This window comes from Trichoderma evansii (assembly GCF_050947405.1).
Source record: "Trichoderma evansii strain SZMC 28006 chromosome Unknown GGI43scaffold_13, whole genome shotgun sequence".
NCBI lineage: Eukaryota > Fungi > Ascomycota > Sordariomycetes > Hypocreales > Hypocreaceae > Trichoderma > Trichoderma evansii.
In genome coordinates this window covers 677,951-699,555 of record NW_028145193.1, presented here as the reverse complement: position 1 = coordinate 699,555, position 21,605 = coordinate 677,951, and the positions used below count along the sequence as shown (strand labels likewise).

Sequence of the window (21,605 nt, the reverse complement as noted above, 5' to 3'; positions counted from 1 at the left end):
TTTATGAGAGCACAAATAATTTATATAAAGCTTGAAAAAGTTCAGACGAGTGTTTCACAATTTTTTGAAGAGCTTGAAGCGCTAGATGATCTCATGGTGACGATAATTGGATACATATGATTGGACGAAAAACTCAGATAGAGTTTCGTGGACAATTACATGGGCGATGTTGTGTACGCTAATAGCTGCGAAAGAGGCGAGCATATCGGCATTGCACATTATAATTCTTAGTTCAAAGGTTTCACAGATGAAGTTGGATTGTAATATGAGTGGAAACAATTACATGGGATTGATACAACTATATGCAATGCAAGAGATCACGAAATACCCTATCCTCCCTTCCTTGCCTTGTCTTTTTTAAGACCCTAGTTTAGTCTCTCGTTGCTCAATCAAGTCTCTAAACTGTACATCAATCTTACATGTATAAAACGCCTCAATAAAGCCATAATCCAATTCCTCTTATCCCCCTTTTGAGGCGAATTACCTCCTGTACAGCGCAATATCCAATCCCAGTGGTTTCCTCAAGAAACCCTCCTTTGTCTCCATGGGGCCTTGCAGAACCTTGGCACTAAATCGTCTCGCCCAGGCAGATGCAATCAGTCTCATCTCCATCTCGGCCACGTTTCGGCCGACGCAAGCTCGAGGTCCGTAGCTAAAGGGAATGAATGCATCTTTCTGGCGTTGTGTGGCGTTCTCCCATCTCTCTGGTCTGAACTCGTCGGCATCGGGGCCCCAGATCTCCTTAGAGTGGTGAATTGTGTAGGTTGGAACGCTGAGGACTGTGCCGGCAGTGAAGAATTCTCCGCAGATGGTAACGCCGGGAGAGTCCGCAGGGATTTCGCGAGGCAGACCAATACCGGAAGGCGAGTGGTGGCGCAGAGTTTCGTTGATGATAGCGGCGAGGTAAGGGAGGTCGCGGACCATGTCATAGGTTGGGACGTCGACACCGTCGGGAATGGCAGCATCCAGTTCGGCTTGCAACTTCTCCAAGACGCGGGGATTGCGGGCTACATAGTTCATCAAGGCGCATGAAGAGTTGGAGGTTGTGTCGCTGCCTGCGATGAGCTGGGTCAAGGCTTCAGCTGTCAATTCCTGTCGTCCGAGCGGCTCGCCCTTGTCGTCACGGCCTTCCATCAATCGAGCGAGAAGATCCTTGCGTTCAACATCAGGGGGGTTGTCAAGACGTCGCTTCACACAGGCAACCGCAATACCAGCAAGGTTTTCCACTGCGGCGAGACCTTGGCTAAAGAAAGGATCGGGCAGATACTTGGCATAGGGCTTGAGAGCTGGGAAGCAGCCAAGAGCCGCGCTCACTTCGCCACGACGGTTAAGAATTTCAATGGCAGGTGCATAGATGGGAGGGCTATCCGGCGAGGGTCGAACTTCCGCAAGATCCACGCCCTTCTCAAGCATGCCGAATGGAGCACCGAAAGCGAGATCACCAATGACATCAAAGGCAATGAAGTTGAACCAAGGAAGACAGTCGAAGTGAGCCTCCTTTTTACCATCCTTGCCCTTGAAAGTGCTTGTCTCCACCAGGCGATCTAGCTGCTTAACGAAATTTTCGAGGTTCTGGTGGATGTATGGCTCAAACTGGACGACAGACTTGGCAGAGAAAGTGTGAGAAACCATCTTTCGCTTGCGAGTGTGCTGAACGCGGTTGCGTGTGTTGAACAGTCCACGCTGGATAGAGACGAATGCATCGTAAAATTCACTATTGCATGTCAGTGTTAAGTCCTACTCAGCTTGGCTTATAAAAAATAGTTTTTGATGAGGATGTGTCATACGATTTCAGAAAGCCGTTACCGTGGCCATAGATGGCGTTGATCGCCTCGTCATCGGCAATAGAGACATGGTTGGGCTGAATTCGCACGAATTTTCCCATCTTCTTGTGTAGTTTGTCAACAGTGTCATAGCGATCACCTCGGCGACAGACATGCAAAAGCCATAGGTTCGAAAACTGAGCGGCAAAGGGAGCTGGGAACCGACGAAGTGGCGCAAATGTGACAAGATAGTCGTATAGATATGATATAACCAGAAGTCCGCCAAGGGCTACAAGAGTCCAAGGCGTCAGGAGGATTTCGAGCAGCGCCATGTCTGCGTTGACGAGCTCTTGTTGTCTCGCTTCTCTGATTTCCTAAGCACAAGCCTTGCGACACTAAAATGCGAAGTTGCTTCGGTTGTCGGAAATGGGTCGAAGAGCTGTGTTTTATGGAGACTATTTAGTAGCTCTTGTGGAGAAGTCGCCTTTTAATTCTTCCGTCAGCAGCGCTGACCAGCAGCAAGAAAGTTTATGCTGGTGGGTTCGTGATGTGTATCAGCGCCTGCAGGTCTGGATTTGAAAAAACATAAAGGAAAAAGAAGAAGAAAAATAAACGAGACAAGATAAACTACACGTCAGACAACTCTGCTATGCTGTCAAACGCAAATCTCATCTCAGCAGCAGATTCGCTATATATACAAAACTCACTGGCCCAACTAACCCCGCAATCTGCCCCAGACGTCAAGGGGTGCGAGAAATCGGTAGATGGTAGCGGCTTCTAGCCTCCCAGGCAAAATGCGACAAGCCTTTGCCCGTGTGTGGCGGCCCTGTCACCGCAAAGATGGGGGAAAGTAGCCTAGAAGGCTTGCCATTTCCAAGAGGGGCAAAGACTGGCCTGGGGCGAAGACCAATCCGAGGCCCCGAGCTAGATTTTGTTTCCGGCATGGGATTCGGCAATCAGTATTTGCGGGCTTAATTCAATCAGATGGCTTATGGCTTTATTTTCTCACTCTGTCTATTTTGCTAGCAACCCACCTTTCCGTGGGTTGAGCATGCGGACGTGCCGCTGCGATTTGATTTACAAGGTGAGGCAAAAAAGGGGACGAGCCGGGAAGAGGGAGCGGCAGAGGTGAATTGGATATGCGCTGGAATTGATTGGCTGGCTGTGTGTTCCATCCCTCCCGGGGCCGCGGAGCTTATTGATGCCACAGTATTTACGTAGGATTAGAGGAATAAGAATAGTAAATAGAAGTATACATCATAACCCTATGCCATATATATTTAGGGGCAGTAGTATCTACGCAATACTTGCAAGGGTCACCTTCAGCGAATAGCGAAAAGAGAAAAGTACTCTCCATGTAGACTCCGGAGCTGCATCTCAGATCGCGACGCGCATATGTAGCTGCTATGAGGCGCTTTAGAACAGCCCAGACAATAAGCTACGCAGTGGTATATTTGATACAATAACCCTATCATCTTGGTTCAATTAATAATAACTGTAGCTCGTCTTTACGGTCTGTACGGAATACTGGAGTCGCCATTACAACGCCTGACGACGCTGTACGAGTCAAGCTAAACACTGATGTTTTGCAGTACTACTACGCGAACTGGAGCGAGAGATTTATTAATCACTTAATTAAAGCAAAGTAAATTGATACAAACATCGGGTATGCCGCCCTTGGAATACAAAGACCAGAAGAGAATCGAACAAAGAAACAAAATAGAAACAAAAACACAAAATAGCCTGCCCTATCCCCAGATTCCCCTTGCCGAACTCGCAGCCGCTCTATTAGGGTGGTGGAGTCCCCGCGGAGTCGAGTCTTCCCCCAAAATCTCCGCGCGTGAATTACTCAAATTCTCCGCGCGTGAATTCCCATTTATGCTGCTCCATTTTCCGATTTGATCCAGAATGGTTCCTGGATCCTATTGCTGGTCGATGATTGACCAGTTTTCGCCCTCTTCTGGGTCGGAATTATCATCCTCACTGTCTACAACAGAGTGGAGATATTCCATGGCTGGAAGAGTGGGAATCCTAGAGCGAGCTGTTGTCATCATAAACTGGGCAGTGGGGATCAAAGAATGACCTAAAGATATGATGAGCCTGAGGCATGATTCTTCCAGGAATTCTTCGTCATATGCATATTCGTAGTCCATGTCCAGGATTTCGTAGGACTCAAGATATTCACTTGAGTCGCCGAAATCTTCTGCTTCCTCTGATATCCATTCTTCGTCACTTTCATCTCCATAACTTTCACCTTCATCACTTTCACCTTCGTCGCTTTCAACTCTGTTATCTTGTCGTGGGGGCATGTGCAAGCTACTAAGCGGCATAGATTCTTGACGGAGTTCATCTTCATCTGCCACTTCATCAATATTCCATGCTGACATCATTATTGATGAGATAAGGTCGAAATCTGCCATCCTGAAATCGTACAATGGGAGCAGCTGCTAACAGGGCGACGAAGAGAGAATTGCGACTGTAGCTTAGGCTTGGTTTGAAAGGAAGGGTTACTTAAGAAGAAAAAACGTCTTATTTCAACGGTTGGCACGAAGTGTATTTAAGTTAAAAAACAGCTGAAAAGACGAGATTTATTCATCTGCCATTACCAGCTGTTACAATTGTCAACTTGCCACGACATCTTGTTCAGACAATGTTGCTGTGTTTTTCTTTTTTCAACAGATCTTAACACAGTATATACACAAAATTGCGTTTTCTTTAAATAAGAAACGATCATTAGATATATAAATTATTGTTTGTAAGTGGCATTTTTTTTATCATATAGTCGGAATTCAGTGGGTGGCGGATGAAAGAATCTGGAAACAAAAAGCGATGTATTTCGATTTTCTCGCTGTATATCTTCATCTGAACACTAGTTGTGTGCCATTAAAGATTGAAAGCGTACCGAAATATCCTCACTTACGATATTGACACAATTCGTTGTCTGCTGTGAAGTCAAAAGGCTGAATACAGAGATGAATATATCAAGGTAATGACACGTAGGTTGAACAAAGAGAAAGAAAGGAGAAAGAGAGTCATTCAAAACAAGCGAAGGTTTCGTTGAATATTTGTGAAAAAATCTTTGTTGGCTCGTCAAGTCCTTTGACAATTAGCCTAAGTCTTTCGTTACTAGTCATTGACTTATTCCATGCTAATATCTAAATTTAGGCCTGTAATGCTTTTCGCAGTTGTAAACTAATCTGCGCAATGCTCTCTTCCGTTGTCTTCTGCCCCGCCATCAGATACAGTACGTTTCCAAGTACTCTACAGTGCACGTTCCATGACCCATTGGCGCCCTCCGAATCCCCTGCAACGAGAGTATCGCGAATGCTCTGTGCGGCGTTGCTAAAGTATCCCGTGCTACCTGATGCGTCCTTGATATGGATTGCTAGAACACTACCGAGAGCCCAGATGCCCGATACGCGGTCTGTTTGGCAGGAAAGGTCCTCCACCAGATCGCGAGGCCAGGTTGACCAAACGTTGGCAGCAGACTGGCCGCTTGTGACAGAAGCTTCGGAAGACTTCCAGCTTTGTGACTTTGCCCAATTCCATGACCCGTCTTGGTCCATCTTCTGCAAATCATTCAGGGATTCTAAGGCGACTTGACAACCCACAGGGTGAGCTGTATAGCTATGGCCGTGGAGAAGTGCATCTGTCTTTTCTTGGGAGTTAAATGACTGGAAGATATTTTCCGACGCAAGCGTTGTGCATAGCGGAACAAGGCCTCCTGTAAGAAGCTTCGCGTGGACGGAGATATCAGCATATGTGTTGAGGAAAGAAGAGGACGAGAAGCGACCGAGACGGTAGAGGCCGGTGAAGACTTCGTCAAAGATGATGGGAAGTCCAGTCCATGCGTTGGGATCACTGGGGGTTTCTTCAATAGTGGCGCCGGGTTTACGGAAGAGATCTGGGGATTTACGGACGACGTTGACGAGGGCACGCTGGAAGAGAGGGTCTCTGTGTATGGAGAATTAGTAAGGGTTTCGAGATTGATGAGAAGGGCACATTCTTACACTAATGCCATGCCTCCGGCACCAAGAACAACAGGCTCGATAATGACCGAACCGAACCGACGCCCTTGCTTAACGAGTCGCTCCAAAGATTCTCTAAGAAAGGCTTCATATCGAACATGGTGACCCTTCTGCTCTCGGCCCTGAACATCAAAAATTTCCGATAGCGAGCCGAAGTCTGCGTCCTCACCCAATGCCTGTCTCAGCTCCTCAGGAACATTCACGCGCCACTTGCCGTTGATGCATAGGACAGTCGGATAGTCAAACCAGTGACCCTTTGCATCGTACCACTCAACCTTTTCATTATATCCACTTGGCTCTGAGCAGTCCATGGCGCCAATGGTATCACCGTGATATGAGCCCTTGAGGCCTACGACTCCGAGCTTCTCCTCTTTGGCCCATCCATATCGAAGTTTAGCTGCTCGAAGACCCATTTTGAGGGCCACCTCGATACCTGTGCTGCCATTGTCGGAGAAGAATACGCGGTCAAGGCGAGGGCTGTTCATCCCCTTGAGGAGATTTTTAGAGAGTTCTAGGGCAGGGCGATGGATGCCGCTGGCGAACATGACGTGGCCGTAGCGGCCGGCAGCATAGGCGGCAGCGAGGGTGAGTTTGGGATTAGCATGACCAAGGCCCTGCGTCCACCATGATGCTGAACCATCAAATGAGGCACGAAGGAGGCTGTCGTTTTGTGATGATGACGACGACGAAGAGGGAGCGAGAGTCTGGAAGTAGTCGCCGTGGGCTGAGTCGATGACATTGATATCCTTTGGAGTGAGTAGACTGTGCTGAGCGAAAGGATACCAGATTTTCTCGAGAGCCTGAGTGGCCATAGAATCTAATGATGAGATGCGTTGCTCATGGCGCTTATCGAGATGTGAGATGACGTCGCCTGTATTTTTACCTTGGGACAGCTCTTCGTAGTACTGAGCCATTGATCGAATATCCTCTTCGAGACTTGATTTCCTTTCAGGTGGCTCGATTACTCCAGCAACAGGCACATCGTGGTGCTCTGCAAAATACTCTGAAAGATACTCGAAATTCTGATACTTGTCCTCTTTGAACAGCACTACCGACTCAACGTCATAACCTCGCATGCGAAGTGACTCGAAGGCTGATATCGTCTGAGAGATACCTCCTAGCCGAGAATCACCCACAAGAACAACAGGTAATCGAAGAGGCGCATACATATCCGCCTGAGTTGTGCCTGATGGACCAGGTGAGTGAACACCCCCAGCAGTTTCAACAAAGAGCCATTTCCGGCCTATGTTGGCACATTGAGCTGCGTAGTCTCGGCATTGGAAGAGGAGGTTGTCATTGGAAGGGATAGTCTAGTATAAAGAGGCGGCAACGGTGAGACTATGTTGCTACAACGAAGATGCTTTTGTTTGTGGAGGGATTGAACTAAGACTTACGGTATTGGAGAGCTTGGCGGCAATGTGTGGGCTGACAGGGATTTTATACTGAAAGAGAGTCTTGTTGGAGACATCTGGGGCGAATTTCGAGATATGGCTGCGTGGATGATAGATTGGTTAATCAGCAATGCTATCATCATTGGTCTCAGATGAGTGGTTATATCATTATTCATCTAAATCTTCATCGTTAACCCCACTTCTGATAAACAAAAGAATTTTTCCAATTTCTCTCTCTTCTCTTCTTTTCTCAGCTTCAAAAGGACTATCACTTACACCGATCATCAGCCTCGCTATCTGGTCCCGTTGAGACGGGCTTCAAAAACGCTACGCCGCGACCTGTCGTCCTCGCAGCCGCAGCCTTGCAGAGCAGCGTTGAGAAGACAGTCTTCCCCACTTCAGTGTTGGCACCGAAGATTTGGTACGTGCGCAGGGAGCGCCAAAGCGGCGATGCGAGCGGCGGTGGCGGCTGTGGCATGACGGCAATTGAAAGGAGAGATCAAAATAGAAAGAACGAATTCAATTGGATTGAGATTCTAGCCGTGAGACATCAAAAGGGTTTTCTGTCTTCTTCCCTCTTTGACTTTTCTGTTGTCATAGAGGCTGAAGAGTTGAAAACGGGCTCTGGGGCCGAATTAGGAATGCTGAACTTGCCCAGAAGGGTAATGGCGGCCACTAAGCTGAAGCTTCTTGGCAGTGCGAATTGCATTTGCTCTCGCCCTTTCGTTTGTCATTTTTGTTGGGGGCCGTGCCGATCTCCGTTTGTCCATGCCAAAGTGGGGGTTTCTGCAGCCCATCAAAGCTCTTGATTCAAAAAGCCGAAGAGCTCAAGTAACTGACACGAGCTGTGAACCTCGAAATCCCTCACTGCAGATAGAGCCGGCAATAAAGCTGTCTATTAGCTCATTCGTTAGCATACCCGAGGCATTCTGTGGCATTGCCCTAACATGGATAAGCGGGCTTTTTTATTGATAATTTAGGTTTTTTAAGGGTGTGTAGAGTTATGGTTGAGCTTGACAATTAGGTATAGCTTGATGTGGTGGAGTAGATGTTACTATTTTTTTTTTCTAAACCCATGTGATGACCAACTAATGCGTGAGTGAGATTCTCTTGCGTGGACGCCGATGCAGGCCGAATGTGACTGCATTCATGTACATGTATAGTTGTTTATGGAAAAGCGTGCGTACATCAGTTCAAACGGTATAGCCGGGTTCAATTGATGAGACACGCCTGAATTGAGTCGATCAATTGAGCCAAACGAAGCCAATAGTCAACAAAGATGGCTCCCAATCTCGACGAGACTCTCGCCTCTATCCTCTCATCACGCCTATCTCAAGGCCGCCTTCGTCGCCTCACAATTCCTTCTCCCAGCTCTGTCGACTTTTCTTCAAACAGCTATCTATCACTTTCCTCCAATCCAGCTGTCAAAACTGCCTATTTGTCTTTCATCCAACCTTACCTGCAGTCAGCAGACTCCGAAGCCGGCTTCGGACTTGGATCTGGAGGTTCTCGGCTCTTAGACGGCAACTCAGCATTCACAGAGGATCTAGAAGATCGAATCGCCAAATTTCACGGTGCAGATGCAGGACTGTTGTTTAATTCTGGATTCGAAGCCAATACAGGGCTATTCGCCTGTGTGCCGCAAAAGGGAGATGTCATCGTTTACGACGAATTGATTCATGCCAGCGTTCATGATGGCATGAGATTAAGTAGAGCGCAAAGAATTCCCTTTGCACATAACAAAGTTTATGAGGATTCTGCAGCAGTATCAGAAACATCAAATGAGAAGAATAAACGTCAATGTCTCGATTCTTTATTGAGAAGCTTAACAGAGGGCGCAGAAGGACTAGATGTACGAAATGGAAACAAAAATATCTTCATAGCAGTTGAGGGAGTGTACAGCATGGATGGAGATGCAGCAGCGCTAAAGGACATTGTTGAATGTGTGGAAAAGAGACTACCATTGGGAAACGGCTATATCATTGTCGACGAGGCACACTCTACGGGAATATTTGGCCACCAGGGAAGAGGGCTCGTCTGCCATCTTGGGCTTGAAAGCAGAATATGGGGCCGTGTGCACACATTTGGCAAAGCTATGGGATGCTCTGGAGGTGAGTTTCGTCTTCTCTCTTCATTTTTTGTTTAACATGCTAATCCAACTTGTGCATGAAAATAGCCATTGTTCTTTGTTCTTCAGTAACAAGGTCATATCTCATCAACTACGCCCGCAGCTTCATCTATACAACTGCCATGGCCTTTCCTGCTCTCGCTAGTATACGCACGACCTACGACTTTCTAGCTCAGGGGCATGCAGATCCTCTTCTTCAGCATCTCCAGTCACTTATTCTCCACATGCACAACCTCCTCAATAGTATAATTGAGCAACACCATCCTTCACCAGAGTTATTCCGCATAAACCCTGAGACACCGCAGTCACCGATTCTACCACTGTTTACGAGTCGAGCAAGGAATTTGGCGCAATACTGCCAAGAGAGAGGCTTCACTGTAAGACCAATTGTAGCACCAACAGTTCCAGCTGGACAGGACAGAGTAAGAGTATGCCTGCACGCTGGAAACACCGTGGAAGAGGTGGAGGGATTGTGTAAGGCGGTAGAAGAATGGATAACGAGAGTCATAAAGAGCAAGTTATAGTAATTGACATATAATATTTGTGCTTATATATTTAGAATAATCTCACTGGTGTCATTCCTGTGATACTCTTTACGAGAAATCCTTTTCTGTATCCCTTTTCTTGCATTTGCTATTTATCATGAAAAAACAAAATCGTAAAAAATTAACCCATAGCCGTCCATCTATGCGCCTGAGGGGTCCACCGGCTTCTTGTCAAAGCTCTGCATGGGTTCCAGCCCCCATCGGCCAAACATGGCGCTGTCCTCGTCCCAGCCATTGCACTCCGTCGTCAACATCTTCTCACCAGTAAAGATGGCGTTGGCACCAGCCATGAAGCAGAGCGCCTGCTTCTCCTCCGACATGGTCTTGCGGCCAGCAGCAATGCGAATAATAGTCGCAGGCATCAGCAGACGTGCTGTGGCAATGGTGCGCAGCATGCTTGTGAAGGCAATGGGCTCGCGATCACCCAATGGGGTTCCCTTGATCGGCACAAGGGCGTTGACTGGGAAGCTCTCAGGGTGCTTAGGGAGCGTGGAGACTGTGTGCAGCAGACCAACTCGGTCCTCTGATGATTCACCAAGACCAAGGATACCGCCGGAGCAGACGTTGATGCCAGCATCGCGGACATGGCTCAGAGTAGTCAGGCGCTCATCGTACGAGCGGGTTGAAATAATGGAAGGATAGAACTCGCGGCTGGTGTCGACGTTGTGGTTGTAGGCAGTCAGTCCAGCGTCCTTGAGCTGGCGCGCCTGCTCGGCATCGATCATGCCCAGCGTCACACACGCCTCCATGCCCATGGCCCTGACACCCTTGACCATCTCGACCACGTTCTTCAGGCCAGACTTGCGGCCGCGCATGTCTCGCCATGCTGCACCCATGCAGAAGCGCGTGCTGCCGTTGGCGCGGGCCTGGCGCGCAGCTTCCAGCACAGACTCAACCGATTCCATCTTCTTAGCCTCGAGGCCTGTGCCCTTGGAGTATCGCGTCGACTGGGCGCAGTACGAGCAGTCCTCGGAGCAGCCGCCCGTCTTGATGTTCATCAGCGTGCATAACTGAACCTCGCCGGGGCTGTGGAAGCGGCGATGGAGAGAGCCCTAAAATAAATCAGTGTCAGCTCAAGTCTGTTTGGTTTATACCATCAATTGATTGACTTACAGCCTGGTAGGCCAGTTCCAGCAGAGGCTGGTAGTAAATAGCCGAAATCTCCTCCTTGGTCCAGTTGTTGCGCGGCTGTGTCGCTGCGACTGCATCTGCCACCAGCTTCTTCCCATCCAAGCCCGATTTCTGCTGCTGCTGCGGGGGAGGGGGAGGGGCAGCTCCAAAGTTGACGGGAGAGTCGACGGCGGTGCTGTTGGCTCGGCTGTTGATTCGCACCAAAGCTGGAGTTTGCCTGAACGAAGGCGAGAAGGACTGGGCCAATCGCCCAGCTCTTAGAGTTGTTGTCGATACTCTCATTGTTGCGGTTGTTGTTGTGTGTGTTTCTCCGCTGTTGTTGCGAGAGTTGAATAGTATTGTTTAATAGATGGGGAGTGCTCTGACTCGCTACTATCCGAGTAGCTGAAAAGAGTGGGCAGATCGGGGTTTGGCTCAATGTGATTCAATGGCGTTTCTAGGCTCAAAGTTTACAGTGCGTGCATGTGGCACTACTCTTACGAACGAGCTTGATTAGGAATTCAGCACAACTCGCTATGATTAGTCGAATTCCCTCATCTTTTCCCTCCTATTCCTCTCTTCTTAGTCTATTTGTCTCTCTGTCTAGCTGTGGCTTACCTTCTCAGCCCTCCGCATTGGCGGATCTTCGGCCGGCGGGGCAAGCCTTTGACTCCATCCAAATCCGGTTTCGGGTTTTGTTGGGCAGTGCTATCTAACAGTAATCTAATCTGCTGTCATTTAGATGCGTAACGCGGGTCTATCCTGCCGCGTGTTGTGTTATGGGGTAGTAAGAAAAAAAAAAAAAAAAAACGCCTCGGCTATCGAGTCAATACTGAAAGGACAAAGCGGGTGGCTTCGGTTCAGCTTGAAGTAGCGGCTTCGGCAACTTTTTGTCTGCCTCTCTTGTGCCGATGAGCGTAAAGCAAGTTGATCAGCATCAATTAAACCAATGAGGACGCTTGGACAAGGCATAAGTCGGCTGCACTGACTCTGTATAAATATGGCTCATACGGATATGTACCTGGGGATGACAGCTGTGATACTGTGCCTTAGCAAGCGACGAAGAGAATGGGGCTACGTATCCCCGCAATATCTCTAGATAGTTTGTTTAATAAATGGGTTTACTTTTTTCTATTGGCTTCTTTTAACTTATCAATGAACTGTTTGTTTCCTTGTCTTTTATCTTGTGCTTGAATCGAAACAAATTGCTTCCAGTTATCATCTCTATTGAAGAGCCTGCTATAACCCTCTGTATTTTAGCGCTAGGGTGAATAATCATCTCTAAGGAATGTAAAATTAGTAAGTGCAATAGAGCATCCTTAAAACGAGAACAATGTATATATTGTAGATAGAATCCAGCAAAGAGACACTAAAAGTTTCTCAAAAACAATATTTTAGAGCCTATCCATAGCGTTTCTGATGATTCGAAGCTTCAGGTCTCTTATTATTGGACCACACTTCTTACCTGTAGAGTCCTCTTTATTAACGTTTCGTTAGCGAACGACTCGCTGTTTATACATGAACAAAACTGCAGAGAGAATTACGCAAGTCAACAACGTACGCTGTATTCGCACATGATGGCCTGAAAACCATGGTAAAACTATATCATAGGCTTTATCTTTACATATTTGCATGTATGCGCCTCTGATGCTGGTGAATATACGCGAACATAGTGTCATTCGCTAGGTATTGGGTATTAAATCTCTTAAAGCTCATCAATATATTATATAACGTGGCTCTGCAGATCATACAAGTCTTGTATTCTCATGTCTCTGTAAATTATTTACATGATTTAATCTTATCGTAAATATTCAACTTCATTAATACGCAGCGCAGGTTCAGTGTACATCGGGCCAGGAGGCAGCTCCTTTGCCGCCTGGGTCAAAGTTATGGGTTACCCCAGAATAGACGCGACACTAGCCCATTGTATTTGCCGCCACGGGGTTTGCCATTACACACCAAGCGAGCGAAGTATGTAGGTATTACCAATTATTAATGAACCCATTGATCGAACCACTGCATTGTAAGAGCCACAAATACGTCTTTTCCTAAGTAAAATCAGCAAGTTCGTCCTATATTTTCCCAGCTAATCAGAGGGTAAGCGGCTAGAGTGGTCCGATAGTGACGGGAAATTTATGCATGTTGGTTGGGACATTCAGTGCGAAATCGGCTTACCTTGCCTGTAAACACTCCCCATCGATTAGGAATCTTTTTACTTTGCGTGACAAGGCGAATAAATCTAAATGAGATAGGCATCGGCGCGGCTCCCGGAGGGCCTTTGTATTGGGTGGACGTGTTACTACCAGGTTAGCCGCGAATGCTCGTTCGCTCTTTTTGACCCTTTGTTTCAGGTTGGCTCAGCCGCGCGGTTCAGTTAATAGATTGTGGCTGACGGGTTTCGTGCGGTTACATCGACCTGCCAGATACTAGAGCTTTTGACATCAGTAGCCAACATAACCGACACAAATGCTGTAGTTATACTACTAGTTTACAAGTCCCACCCATGCGAATGTCTGCATTAAAACGGAATTCAATTCGTATTATTCCTATATTGTCCAATCTTGTTTCCCCTCTTGCCGCTGGCTCATACAGCTGACCCATGCCGAGCTGAGAAGTGTTGGACGAGATCAGGTCATAAAAAAACAGCTGTATGGTTGTCTTAAATATTCAGCTTACACCCATGTTGAAGAGACGTACAAGTTGATTTTGACGCACCTACTGAGATTTTTAATTTTTTTCTTTTACAAGCAAGGCCTTGGCCAATGTGAACATCTGACGCATCGGCCGTCTGTCCCAATACCACGCATGCTGTCCTGATACGAGCACAATTGTGCCTATTATTGCAAACATGGCTTCACTGAAAAAGGCTGAGGAGATTGTACGACGCCTAACTAGGAAATATGGGTATTTAAATGAGGAAATGATGAGCGATATCGAAAAATGGAAACCAGAATACCGTCGCGAGATTGATGAAAACTGGCTTGCGATGGAGAATACAGCGGCACACTCGATCAAGACGTTTGTATTTCTCAAATCCCCCAGATCTACAAACAAGCTAACAGATTTTCAGACTAGCAAAGCAAATTTATGGCAGTGGCGCTCGTTTTGTGTTTGAACTTCTTCAAAACGCGGAAGATAATACCTTTTCCAAGACCACTGAAGATCCTTTCATTTCATTCAAGGTGTATGAAAATCGCATTGTTGTAGAATGTAACGAGGATGGCTTTACCGAGCGGGACTTGGTGGCCATTTGTGCAGTTGGCCAGAGTACCAAATCTTCCTCGTATGGTTATATTGGTGCAAAGGGTATCGGCTTCAAGTCTGTTTTTATCGCCGCTTGGAAAGTACATATCCAATCGGGGAACTTCTCATTTGAATTTAGGCATAAAAAAGACGATCCAGGGCTTGGTATGGTCAGACCTATTTGGATATCGACCGGTGAGAGGCTGAAGGGGCCATTAACACGAATGACTCTTTATTTTCATGATGAAGGAGACCGGGATGAACTTCGACATCTCAAGTCAATGATATTCAAACAGTTGGATGACCTGCAGCAAACATGCCTTCTTTTTCTAAAAAAACTTCAGAAAATAAAGGTAGTGTTCTATGACACAAATGAAAGGGTCGAAAAATCGAAAGAGTTCCTTAAGCGCCAGGTCGATGAATACCGACTAGCTTTAGATACAAGCTCTACCAAAGGTGGCAAGACGACGAAGCAAAGTCAAATCTACCATATCACGTCATTGAAAGCAAATGGACTACCGAGAAGCGATAATCGTGATGTACCTAATACGGATGAAGCTCGAGCTATTTCGACTACGGCTGAGGTCGTTCTCGCATTCCCTCTCTCAGTTCAATTCAAGCCGTTTGTTAATGCAGAGAAAAAACAAGAAATATTTGCATTTCTACCTGTAAGAGAATCAGATTATAAGGTGAGCTTACATATACAGCCTCATTGTATCCTAATTTCTTTGCTCAAAAGGGTTAACGACTCACGTCTTTAGTTTCTCATTCACTCCGATTTTGACACCAGTGCCAATCGCGAAGACATCATCACCACTTCCAGAAGGAATGGAAATCTCCTTGACTGGATAGCAAAGGCATTCTTTGATGCCGTCAGACAATTTTGCGAACATGACACTTTATGCTATGATTGGCCGCTCTTTCTTCCGACCACTGAAGGCGCCTCAAACACGTTTTGGGCTGATCTGGACGTGAAAATTCGAAAATTGGTAATCAGGAGTCCGACACTCAAGTCGCGTCGTCGAAAGGAACTGCGTCTTATCAACGATGTCTTGATCCTTGCTAAGGATGCGACGTATGGGGGAGGTGTGCCCATATTCGACGACCCGGTCAAGGATCCGTTTCTTTCACCAAAGTATTCTGGGACAGTAAAGAAAATTCTGGAGGACTATGGACTTAAGAGTATTTCACCAAGCATTTTCTTGGAATTGCTAGAAACTGATCTACGCAGTCCTGATTCAAGAATGCATGGAACGGAGATGACCGAAGACTGGCATTCAGCCGTGGCCAATCTTCTTTGTTCGTGGTTTGATCGTGGATTTCCTGTGCATACCAATCGATTAAAAAAATTGCCTCTGATTCCTCTAAGGGATGATGAGTGGATCTCTGCCGCGTCGAATTATATATATTTTCCAATGACAAAAAACATCGCCATCCCTGAACAACTGGATATCAGGGTGATACAATATGAAGCGACATCCAACATCGCCCGGAAGAGACTTTTTGACCATCTGGGTGTTTTAGAGGCAGACATCACTACAGTTAGGGCATCGATACTAAGGGCATATGCGTCGACAAATTATATTTACCGAGCGAACCATATGGGTTATTTGCGCTACTTGTATCTCACGCACCCTGGGATATCTGCCAAAAAAGAGCTTGCATTTAAAGTTGCCGTTGTGGATGGCCAGAAAGAAACTTTTCGACCACACCAGACCGACCTTTACCTTCCTGGAAAGACCCATCGTTGTAGCCCACAGTCTCTTCTTGCGCCGCATGGGGCAGCTCCCGGATTCTCTGTTAGATTTATCCATAAAATATATATGGAAAATTTCCCAGAGAAACCTGATCCAAGCTATCTATCTTGGGAGAGGTGGCTGTTCGATTTTGTCGGCATACGAGAGCGGCTACGGCTTACCAATGTCAGCGGAGAGTCTCTATCGGAAGCTGTAATGTATGTTCACAAACACCGCCCAGAAGAATTCCTTGAACTACTTAAGTATCTCTGGCGAGATGCGGATTCAAAAGAAAGGACCAGCCAGATTCTACGACGAAAAGTTAAGGCCCTGTCCGCTAAAAATCTTTGCGGAGTGAGCCACTACGTCTACCTCGAAGATACATGGCTCCCATTCGAGAGTCTCCGCCGCCACGTATCATTATATATGGAATTTCCACAATATTTTCCATTTCTTAAAATCGATAGTATCGGGCCAGCTGATAAGTTCAGTGTCGAATGGAGCTTTCTTGCAGACCATTTCGAGGTCAAGAAGGATGAAAATTTGGACTTCTATACGGATATATTGCTTTATATTCAGATATCACTTTTTGATATGGACACTATACCAGATCTTCAAAGCCAAAAGATCTTCGATTTATACGCTGCTATCTACGCGATATTAAAATTGTCCAGAAACCAAGAAGGGGATCAACGCACAATTAAGTAAGCACGAATAAAACCCAATTCAGGTGTAACTGCTAATAAGTTCGACTAGAAACTTCTTCGCAGAGGACATGATATTTTTGCCGAACGGTGAGGACTTTGACTGGGTATCGTCTTCCGACTGCCTGTGGCTTGCACCTCCAGACATGGTATCAAAACATTCCCTCAGAAATCTTTATTCGAGAATCATAGGTGACGACCAACTGGAAGATATAGAGCGCCTCCTTCATAAGATTGTTGAAATCCCTTCCGCCTCCTGGTCCGACATTGTGACTGAGTTAGAAGAACTGAAGGACGCGGGCTGTGACGATGATGACTTTCAACGAATTGATCAATTATACAGATATCTGAGAGAACTAGACCCCCCTGTAGCCAGTTTGAAGTGAGTTCAATGGTACACGCAAATCCAGCACTGATGGAAAATATGCTAAAAGAAACACAGAGAAGTATTTGCTACGAAAGAACTCATATTTGCGAAAAGTCGCGGCAAATGGGCATGGTACAGCATCTCCGATTGCCTGTGGTCCAGTAAGGTTGAAATTCGAGGAAAAGTCATATTGGATTCGGAATACGAAACCCTCAAAGATTTCTTTGTTGGAATGCTGGGCGTCACATCACTCACCATCCAAATGCTTTATGATGAATTGATACAGCCTTCCCCGCAGAAAAACGTCAATGACCTGAAAGACGCCATCTTATCTTTGAGCAGTTTACTCCAAACCGAGCCGACGTCATTGGATCCGCAACCAATTCTGGAAGTTGACAATTTTCCCGTGAGATATTGCAACGGAGAAGTCGCCCTACGGTCAGCAAAGGTGGATTTTGCTATCCCGGATAGGGAATATTTAAGTGTCATGTTCAAAGAGAAGATCACGATGCTAGACTTTAATCTGGAGGATATCCATCGGTTAAAGCCATTTTTCGAGTGGACAAAACTTCAAGGAAGGTACCTATCTAACTGTGTTATGGAGGGTACCTCTGTTTCCGAGCCAGGGCGACCGATTTCAATGGAAAGTAACGATTTGAAGCGTAAAGCTTACTATTTTCTCCGGTATGTGGAGCCTGTATGTGAAAGAAGTGTTAAGGACGCTGACAATCTATATCTCACAAACTAGTATTGCGGCTACCTACAGCAGCCCCCGTTTTCTGGCAAACCCGTCTGAATTTTACCAACTCTTACGGACAATGAATACCATGGAGACAACTTGTATATCCTCTACCCTGACTGTTTCACAGAATAACGAGAAATTCTGCGTCGAAAATGTTATCGGAAATGAGCATATTGAACACACCTCGTCCGGACTCACAATTTTTGTGCCCCGGAAGAGAAAAGCCCAGGCGATCTGTTTCAGCTCGGCACTGCCAAAAAAGTTCGCAGAATGGATAATGCGAGATCCAACAACGCAGACACCTGGTGCAGTTGAAAGTGAAATAGTTAACATTTTAGCTGTTGTCTTTGCATGTAATCGCTCTGTTCTCAACGAAATCTGCGACCGTCATGGGATTGTTGAAGTTGAAATTCCAAACGAGGATATTGAAGACGATGAAGAGGAGGAAGATGATAGTGATTTCGAAGAGGAGCAGCTACAAGAGCAAGAGCGGAGGCGAGAGCAGTCGCCCCGACTGAACAACCTCACTTCAAGCGAAGGAGCCCCATCAGAGCAACTGTCTACGTCAAGTCGTTCTTCAAGTCGTTCGTCAGCAAATACTAGCTTCTATGAGACGTCAGAAACACAAGATTTAGGAGCTCAAGGAAACAATTCGGGGGCATTAGCCGCCACTGTCGCTCGGCGAAGTTACCCTTCAAGTCACTCGCTGCCGGGTGGCCAAGAGCAAGAGGATATACCTTCCCATGGGCGACGTCCGATTATTCATTCAGGTCATAACTCTCCTGATTCATCTTTGACTTTAGTAGAGAGTCGTCAGAATTTGGCATCTGCGGGGTCGTCTGACGATACGCAGTATGGCGTGCTTTTGGAGAGAGTTGTTGCCGCAGCTCAGAGCGCAACGCTTCCTTCTCAAGGTTCTTTTGATATGAGTGACTTGCGCAACAATCTGCCTGGACAACTCGGGGATGATAACATCGAAAGTTTCGATGGATTGGGTATTGTCACTCGATTTCGATCAGCGAATCAGCTGGAGCGCGACAAGAAAGTCGGGGCCGCGGGCGAGCTATTTGTAAGTATCGCAAGTAGTACGACATGGAATTCAAGGGCTAACTAAGTTCGTATTTCAGGTATTTGAGTTGCTATCCACGCTTGGAATGCCGCATTGGAGTATCGAGAACTGGCAAAGTACAATTCGAGGTTACGTCAAGGCGCACCCTAACTATCGCAACATAGCTAGTTGGCGTGGTAGAGAAACTGCTGATCTGGTTTACGATGATACTGAGGGTGATCTCACTAATATTCTCATGGATTGCGGTTATCTCGATTCTGATGAATGGCGGAATGCTCGTCCTAAATACTATATGGAGGTAAAGACTACTACAGGGCCACGCGAGACCCCGTTTTATATGAGCAACAGCCAATACGAGCGTGTAAGTGTGTTTCAAGAGGGTTGACCCTTACAAAGGCTAATGAGATGCATGCAGATGAGGCGCACGCACACGACGCCGAATCGTTCAGAGATATATATGATCCTACGTGTGTTCTGGCTTAATACCGATAATATTGGCATGTGCGTATACTTTGATCCTGAGCAACTAAGGCAAGACGGGCAATTGTTATTCACAGCGCAAACATGGTCTGTCACACCTGCGGCGGAGTCTGAAGAATAAGCACTGTAATATTAGCGTACGCAAGGGTTAGATTAAGCCCAAATTGTTAGCAGGAGGGCATCTTATCAGAGCAATGAGAGGCAGTATCTGTATCTAATAGGCCACCGTATGACCTGGGTTTCGAATTGAGCCATAAAGCACAATAACACCGCTATTGGATATCTACCTGTGCCTCCCCTTGAAACCTTCCTCGCTGGTACTACTGTAAATAAAGGAAAATAGTATAATGAGAAGTGTGCAGGAATAGGTGAAATTATATGACGAGGAAGAGAAATATTAAGTAGATTTACTTATTAGTATGAAATAATTCTTTCTAAGACTTAATTATACAAGGAGTTGGCAGCAGTCCTCTACTTACATGTATTTACTGCAAGATGTCGCCGATTAGCTAAAATACCACATGTACGCTTGTCAACTGAACCTCCATAGCTTTATTAATAAATACCCCCACTTAGCTTATGAAGGAAAAGTTTAGAGAAGCTCATTCGTGTTCATTCATTCATCGTCTATAAACCTCGTAATTAACAGACGGTCTTCCTAAGCGCTACCAGTTAATTGGCCGAGTTAAACTCAGTTTCTTTCGAACAGGAACCACTCGTCCAAATCTGGATAATGGTAAAACTAACTTGCATACAGCGACCACGGCCAAATTGCCACTCCACCCACTGTTCTTCCAAATCGCGCTGTCTAATGTCAGCCACCAATTAGGCGTCCGCTTTCCCTCCTCGCTTCAAAAAAGATCTGTCAGCTCTTTAGCTGTCCTGCCCTCCTCATTGCGTCATGCGCGTCAAAACCACGAGCTTGCGGGGTCTTTCACGCATTCAAGCTTCGCATCTTACAAACCCAAATGCAGGAAAAAGATGAGTAACGGAGTTGCTTGAACCATTGATTAATAAGATCCTTTTTGGTAGAATTTAAATACAGCTTCATACCTTTCTTTCTGTCTTCATTATAACATTCCGCTACCTTTCGTTGTTTGCAAATCTGTAGATCATTTGTCAATTGAAATAACGCTTTAATTATCGCCAAAATGGGATCCAAGTATGTCACTACTCTCACCAAAGTTCACGATATTTATCACCATCAACTCCATTCCTCATAGTTGAAATTATCGCGCACTTCAATCAAAATAGCATTGACTAACACAATTATCACCAACAGCCTCGTCGAGCTCGCAGACCGCCTCTTAAAGAATGGCGCCAACAAGGTTCTCCCCACGTCTCGACGAGTTCGCGTCGTCTTCAATCAGACTACCATTGTAGACACCACCCGTGCAGTCTGGGTTTGGGAACATGAATGGTACCCTCAATTTTACATCCCCGCCTCTGAGATCAAGGACAGCACTCTCAGCGATAGCCAATCTATCAAGAGTGAAGGCACTGCAAAGACCGCGGCAATCGTTAAACTCACCGTCCCAGCAAAGGCGGGCCTTCCAGAGAAGACCACAGACCGAGTATTGCGGTTTGACAACGATCCTAGCCTGGGAGACTTAGCAGGACTTGTGAGACTAGAGTTCGGTGCGATGGGTAAGATCTCCAATATCTATATCAATCCAAAGCATAATCTTTCATATTTCGTATGCTAACTCCGTATTCAAGACACATGGCTTGAGGAAGACGTCCGTATCATCGGCCACCCCAAAGACCCTTTCAAGCGCCTCGACTTCCTCCACTCCACTCGTCCTTTCGAAGTCCGCCTTGATGGCAAAACTATTGCCAAATCCTCTTACGCCATCCACCTGCACGAGACCAGCCTCAAAGTTCGCTATTATGTCCCTCTTGCTTCCATTGACCCCTCTCTCCTTCGGCCCAGCTCTACTACCTCGGTCTGCCCTTATAAGGGCATTGCAGAGTACTACAATGTCGTCCTAGACGGAAAGGAGTACAAAGATATCGTCTGGTATTACAACTACCCGATCCAGGAAAGTCTTGCTATTGCAGGCTTGATTTCCTTTTACAATGAGAAAGTGGAAATTCTGTTGGACGGTAAGCCAGTTTAGATGCAAATGCCGAGCTTTGGTATAGGAAAAATTAGCGCGAGATCAAGCGATTTGGTTATATATGATATAATTCGATATATTAACGCAATATGGCACAACGGTGGAAGCTTTAAATAAAGCTCTCGGAGGGCAATATTGATATAAAATAATAAAAAATTGCACACTATCTACTTACTATC

The 21,605-nt window shown here is 46.2% G+C and overlaps 7 protein-coding genes across 7 annotated transcripts; 3 read left to right on the top strand and 4 right to left on the bottom strand.

Annotated features, from left to right (window-relative positions):
• Nucleotides 1-420: 420 nt before the first annotated feature.
• Nucleotides 421-2,343, bottom strand: GGI43DRAFT_81973 (cytochrome P450). The gene is made up of 2 exons (XM_083210357.1): nt 1,788-2,343; nt 421-1,714 (listed from the first exon to the last, which is right to left on the bottom strand). The coding sequence occupies exons 1-2, from the start codon at nt 2,093-2,095 to the stop codon at nt 481-483; spliced, it is 1,542 nt and encodes a 513-aa protein (XP_083059576.1). The 5' UTR covers nt 2,096-2,343; the 3' UTR covers nt 421-480.
• A 1,033-nt stretch (nt 2,344-3,376) lies between these two features.
• GGI43DRAFT_408174 (uncharacterized protein) lies at nt 3,377-4,358 on the bottom strand. Its single transcript, XM_083206326.1, has one exon. The coding sequence runs from the start codon at nt 4,181-4,183 to the stop codon at nt 3,686-3,688; it is 498 nt and encodes a 165-aa protein (XP_083059575.1). The 5' UTR covers nt 4,184-4,358; the 3' UTR covers nt 3,377-3,685.
• A 36-nt stretch (nt 4,359-4,394) lies between these two features.
• On the bottom strand, nt 4,395-7,788 carry GGI43DRAFT_408173 (pyridoxal phosphate-dependent transferase). The gene is made up of 4 exons (XM_083206325.1): nt 7,461-7,788; nt 7,186-7,282; nt 5,774-7,101; nt 4,395-5,717 (listed from the first exon to the last, which is right to left on the bottom strand). Exons 1-4 carry the CDS (start codon nt 7,658-7,660, stop codon nt 4,925-4,927), a joined length of 2,418 nt encoding a protein of 805 aa, XP_083059574.1. The 5' UTR covers nt 7,661-7,788; the 3' UTR covers nt 4,395-4,924.
• Nucleotides 7,789-8,281: 493 nt separating this feature from the next.
• GGI43DRAFT_408170 (pyridoxal phosphate-dependent transferase) lies at nt 8,282-9,872 on the top strand. The gene is made up of 2 exons (XM_083206324.1): nt 8,282-9,293; nt 9,359-9,872. The coding sequence occupies exons 1-2, from the start codon at nt 8,462-8,464 to the stop codon at nt 9,832-9,834; spliced, it is 1,308 nt and encodes a 435-aa protein (XP_083059573.1). The 5' UTR covers nt 8,282-8,461; the 3' UTR covers nt 9,835-9,872.
• Nucleotides 9,829-11,775, bottom strand: GGI43DRAFT_408169 (biotin synthase). Its single transcript, XM_083206323.1, has 2 exons — nt 10,969-11,775; nt 9,829-10,907 (listed from the first exon to the last, which is right to left on the bottom strand). The coding sequence occupies exons 1-2, from the start codon at nt 11,266-11,268 to the stop codon at nt 9,996-9,998; spliced, it is 1,212 nt and encodes a 403-aa protein (XP_083059572.1). The 5' UTR covers nt 11,269-11,775; the 3' UTR covers nt 9,829-9,995.
• Nucleotides 11,776-13,658: 1,883 nt separating this feature from the next.
• On the top strand, nt 13,659-19,686 carry GGI43DRAFT_408166 (uncharacterized protein). Its single transcript, XM_083206322.1, has 8 exons — nt 13,659-13,983; nt 14,036-14,897; nt 14,970-16,648; nt 16,701-17,030; nt 17,091-17,699; nt 17,764-18,826; nt 18,885-19,187; nt 19,242-19,686. The coding sequence occupies exons 1-8, from the start codon at nt 13,814-13,816 to the stop codon at nt 19,425-19,427; spliced, it is 5,202 nt and encodes a 1,733-aa protein (XP_083059571.1). The 5' UTR covers nt 13,659-13,813; the 3' UTR covers nt 19,428-19,686.
• Nucleotides 19,687-20,212: 526 nt separating this feature from the next.
• On the top strand, nt 20,213-21,592 carry GGI43DRAFT_408165 (DUF427 domain-containing protein). Its single transcript, XM_083206321.1, has 3 exons — nt 20,213-20,468; nt 20,589-20,953; nt 21,026-21,592. The coding sequence occupies exons 1-3, from the start codon at nt 20,458-20,460 to the stop codon at nt 21,424-21,426; spliced, it is 777 nt and encodes a 258-aa protein (XP_083059570.1). The 5' UTR covers nt 20,213-20,457; the 3' UTR covers nt 21,427-21,592.
• Nucleotides 21,593-21,605: the final 13 nt, after the last annotated feature.

Excerpts from the sequence above, each read along its gene's own strand:
- GGI43DRAFT_408165 (XM_083206321.1), top strand. Across the intron at positions 20,954-21,025 it reads ACTAGAGTTCGGTGCGATGG|ACACATGGCTTGAGGAAGAC; the intron begins GTAAGATCTCCA and ends TCCGTATTCAAG.
- GGI43DRAFT_408170 (XM_083206324.1), top strand. The coding sequence starts at position 8,462 with ATGGCTCCCAATCTCGACGAGACTCTCGCCTCTATCCTCTCATCACGC. Across the intron at positions 9,294-9,358 it reads AGCTATGGGATGCTCTGGAG|CCATTGTTCTTTGTTCTTCA; the intron begins GTGAGTTTCGTC and ends GCATGAAAATAG.
- GGI43DRAFT_408166 (XM_083206322.1), top strand. The coding sequence starts at position 13,814 with ATGGCTTCACTGAAAAAGGCTGAGGAGATTGTACGACGCCTAACTAGG. Across the intron at positions 17,700-17,763 it reads AAAGCTTACTATTTTCTCCG|TATTGCGGCTACCTACAGCA; the intron begins GTATGTGGAGCC and ends CTCACAAACTAG. Across the intron at positions 19,188-19,241 it reads GCAACAGCCAATACGAGCGT|ATGAGGCGCACGCACACGAC; the intron begins GTAAGTGTGTTT and ends AGATGCATGCAG.
- GGI43DRAFT_408173 (XM_083206325.1), bottom strand. The coding sequence starts at position 7,660 with ATGCCACAGCCGCCACCGCCGCTCGCATCGCCGCTTTGGCGCTCCCTG. Across the intron at positions 7,283-7,460 it reads GATAGCGAGGCTGATGATCG|CCATATCTCGAAATTCGCCC; the intron begins GTGTAAGTGATA and ends TCATCCACGCAG. Across the intron at positions 7,102-7,185 it reads CCGCCAAGCTCTCCAATACC|ACTATCCCTTCCAATGACAA; the intron begins GTAAGTCTTAGT and ends TCTTTATACTAG.
- GGI43DRAFT_408169 (XM_083206323.1), bottom strand. The coding sequence starts at position 11,268 with ATGAGAGTATCGACAACAACTCTAAGAGCTGGGCGATTGGCCCAGTCC. Across the intron at positions 10,908-10,968 it reads TGGAACTGGCCTACCAGGCT|GGCTCTCTCCATCGCCGCTT; the intron begins GTAAGTCAATCA and ends GATTTATTTTAG.
- GGI43DRAFT_81973 (XM_083210357.1), bottom strand. The coding sequence starts at position 2,095 with ATGGCGCTGCTCGAAATCCTCCTGACGCCTTGGACTCTTGTAGCCCTT. Across the intron at positions 1,715-1,787 it reads GGTAACGGCTTTCTGAAATC|TGAATTTTACGATGCATTCG; the intron begins GTATGACACATC and ends GACATGCAATAG.
- GGI43DRAFT_408174 (XM_083206326.1), bottom strand. The coding sequence starts at position 4,183 with ATGGCAGATTTCGACCTTATCTCATCAATAATGATGTCAGCATGGAAT.